The sequence below is a fragment of the Myotis davidii genome, unplaced genomic scaffold, assembly GCF_000327345.1.
Source record: "Myotis davidii unplaced genomic scaffold, ASM32734v1 scaffold459, whole genome shotgun sequence".
Classification (NCBI taxonomy): Eukaryota; Metazoa; Chordata; class Mammalia; order Chiroptera; family Vespertilionidae; genus Myotis; species Myotis davidii.
In genome coordinates this window covers 176181-177477 of record NW_006289838.1, presented here as the reverse complement: position 1 = coordinate 177477, position 1297 = coordinate 176181, and the positions used below count along the sequence as shown (strand labels likewise).

Below are 1297 nucleotides of genomic sequence, written 5' to 3'. Positions count from 1 at the left end.
TATTCTGTTGTTGCTGCCCAGCTTTGTGACCCTGAGCAAGTTACCATCCCTGTCTGGTCTCCATTTGTTCACCTATAAAATGGGGCTGTTCAGTATCTACCCCCACGGGATTGTGTGAGCATTAAAGGAGACTATCCCCACGAAATGTTTTAGACAGCGCCAGGCCCTGAAGAAACCAAATCATCTTCTGCCCTAGGCCAAGGCTGCCAATGAACAGAAGGAAGACAAGCAATTAAAACTTTCCTGAGCTGTGCTGAGTGCTTCCACTCAGAGAGGCGTGTCTGGCCTCTGGGCTACTTGGGCACAGGGGCCAGGAGCTGGGATTAAGGGAGATTCAACCTCATGGAGAGGTCAGGGAAGACTTCCCGGAGGAGGTGACCTGAGTCTTAGAGGAAAAGTAGCCATTAGCTAGGCTAATGGTGACATAGGAAAGCATTTCAGGCCCCAGCTGACTTGGCTCAGTGGATTGAGCATCAGCCTGCAGACTGAAGGGTCCCGGGTTCGATTCTAGCCAAGGGCATAGGCCCGGGTTGCGAGCTCGATCCCTAGTAGGGGACATGCAGGAGGCAGCCGATCGATGATTCTCTCTCATCATTGATGTTTCTATCTCTCTCTCCCTCTCCTTTCCTCTCTGAAAGCAATAAAAATATATTTTAAAATAGAAAGAAAAGAAAAGCATTTCAGGCAGAGGAAAGAGCAAGTGCAAGGCATGAAGGCAGGAGAGAACATGGGGACTGAGCAGCCGTCCCTGCAGGATGCAGGAGACACTTGGGCCAGGCGGAGCTGGGGCAGCTGGGAAGTTGGCAGATGATTGGGTCTCACCTGCAGGTGTGGACGGGGCCCCTCTGGCTGCCAGGAGAAAGGCTAGAAAGGAGAGCGGGAGGAGGGGGTGCTCAGCCCCACAGAAGAGACGGGCTGGGCCAGGGGGCTGCCTGGATGGGAGTCCGAGTGGACTGGAGGTGTGAGGGCAGAGGTATCCAGGAAGCTGGCACTGGCCCGGGCACATGGAGCTCCGGGAGGCAGGGCAGGCAACTGAGGTTCAGGCATGGCATGTGGTCTGGCCAAGGTCACCAGCAGCAAGAGATAGAGGTCGGCCGGGCAGCCTGCCGCCGCCCCTTCCCCGCCCCTCCCCTCGGCTTTGCCCCAGAGGCTGGTGGCCGGCTGTTGCCTGGCTGCACGAGGCTGCTCTTGCTGGAGGGAGGAGGGTCAAGGGTCAGCCTCGAGTCTTCTGAGCTACCCCACCCCAGCTCTGGTCTCTCTCCCCACAGCTGAGACAATGTTCAAAACAACAAAAGAG

At 56.4% G+C, this 1297-nt stretch overlaps 1 protein-coding gene across 1 annotated transcript in view; it reads left to right on the top strand.

Annotated features, from left to right (window-relative positions):
- ANPEP (alanyl aminopeptidase, membrane) overlaps positions 1-1297 on the top strand; it is a 40145-nt gene that overhangs the window by 28002 nt on the left and 10846 nt on the right. Inside the window, 1 exon segment of the mRNA XM_015563233.1 lies at positions 1269-1292. Coding sequence (XP_015418719.1) covers positions 1269-1292 — 24 coding nt within the window.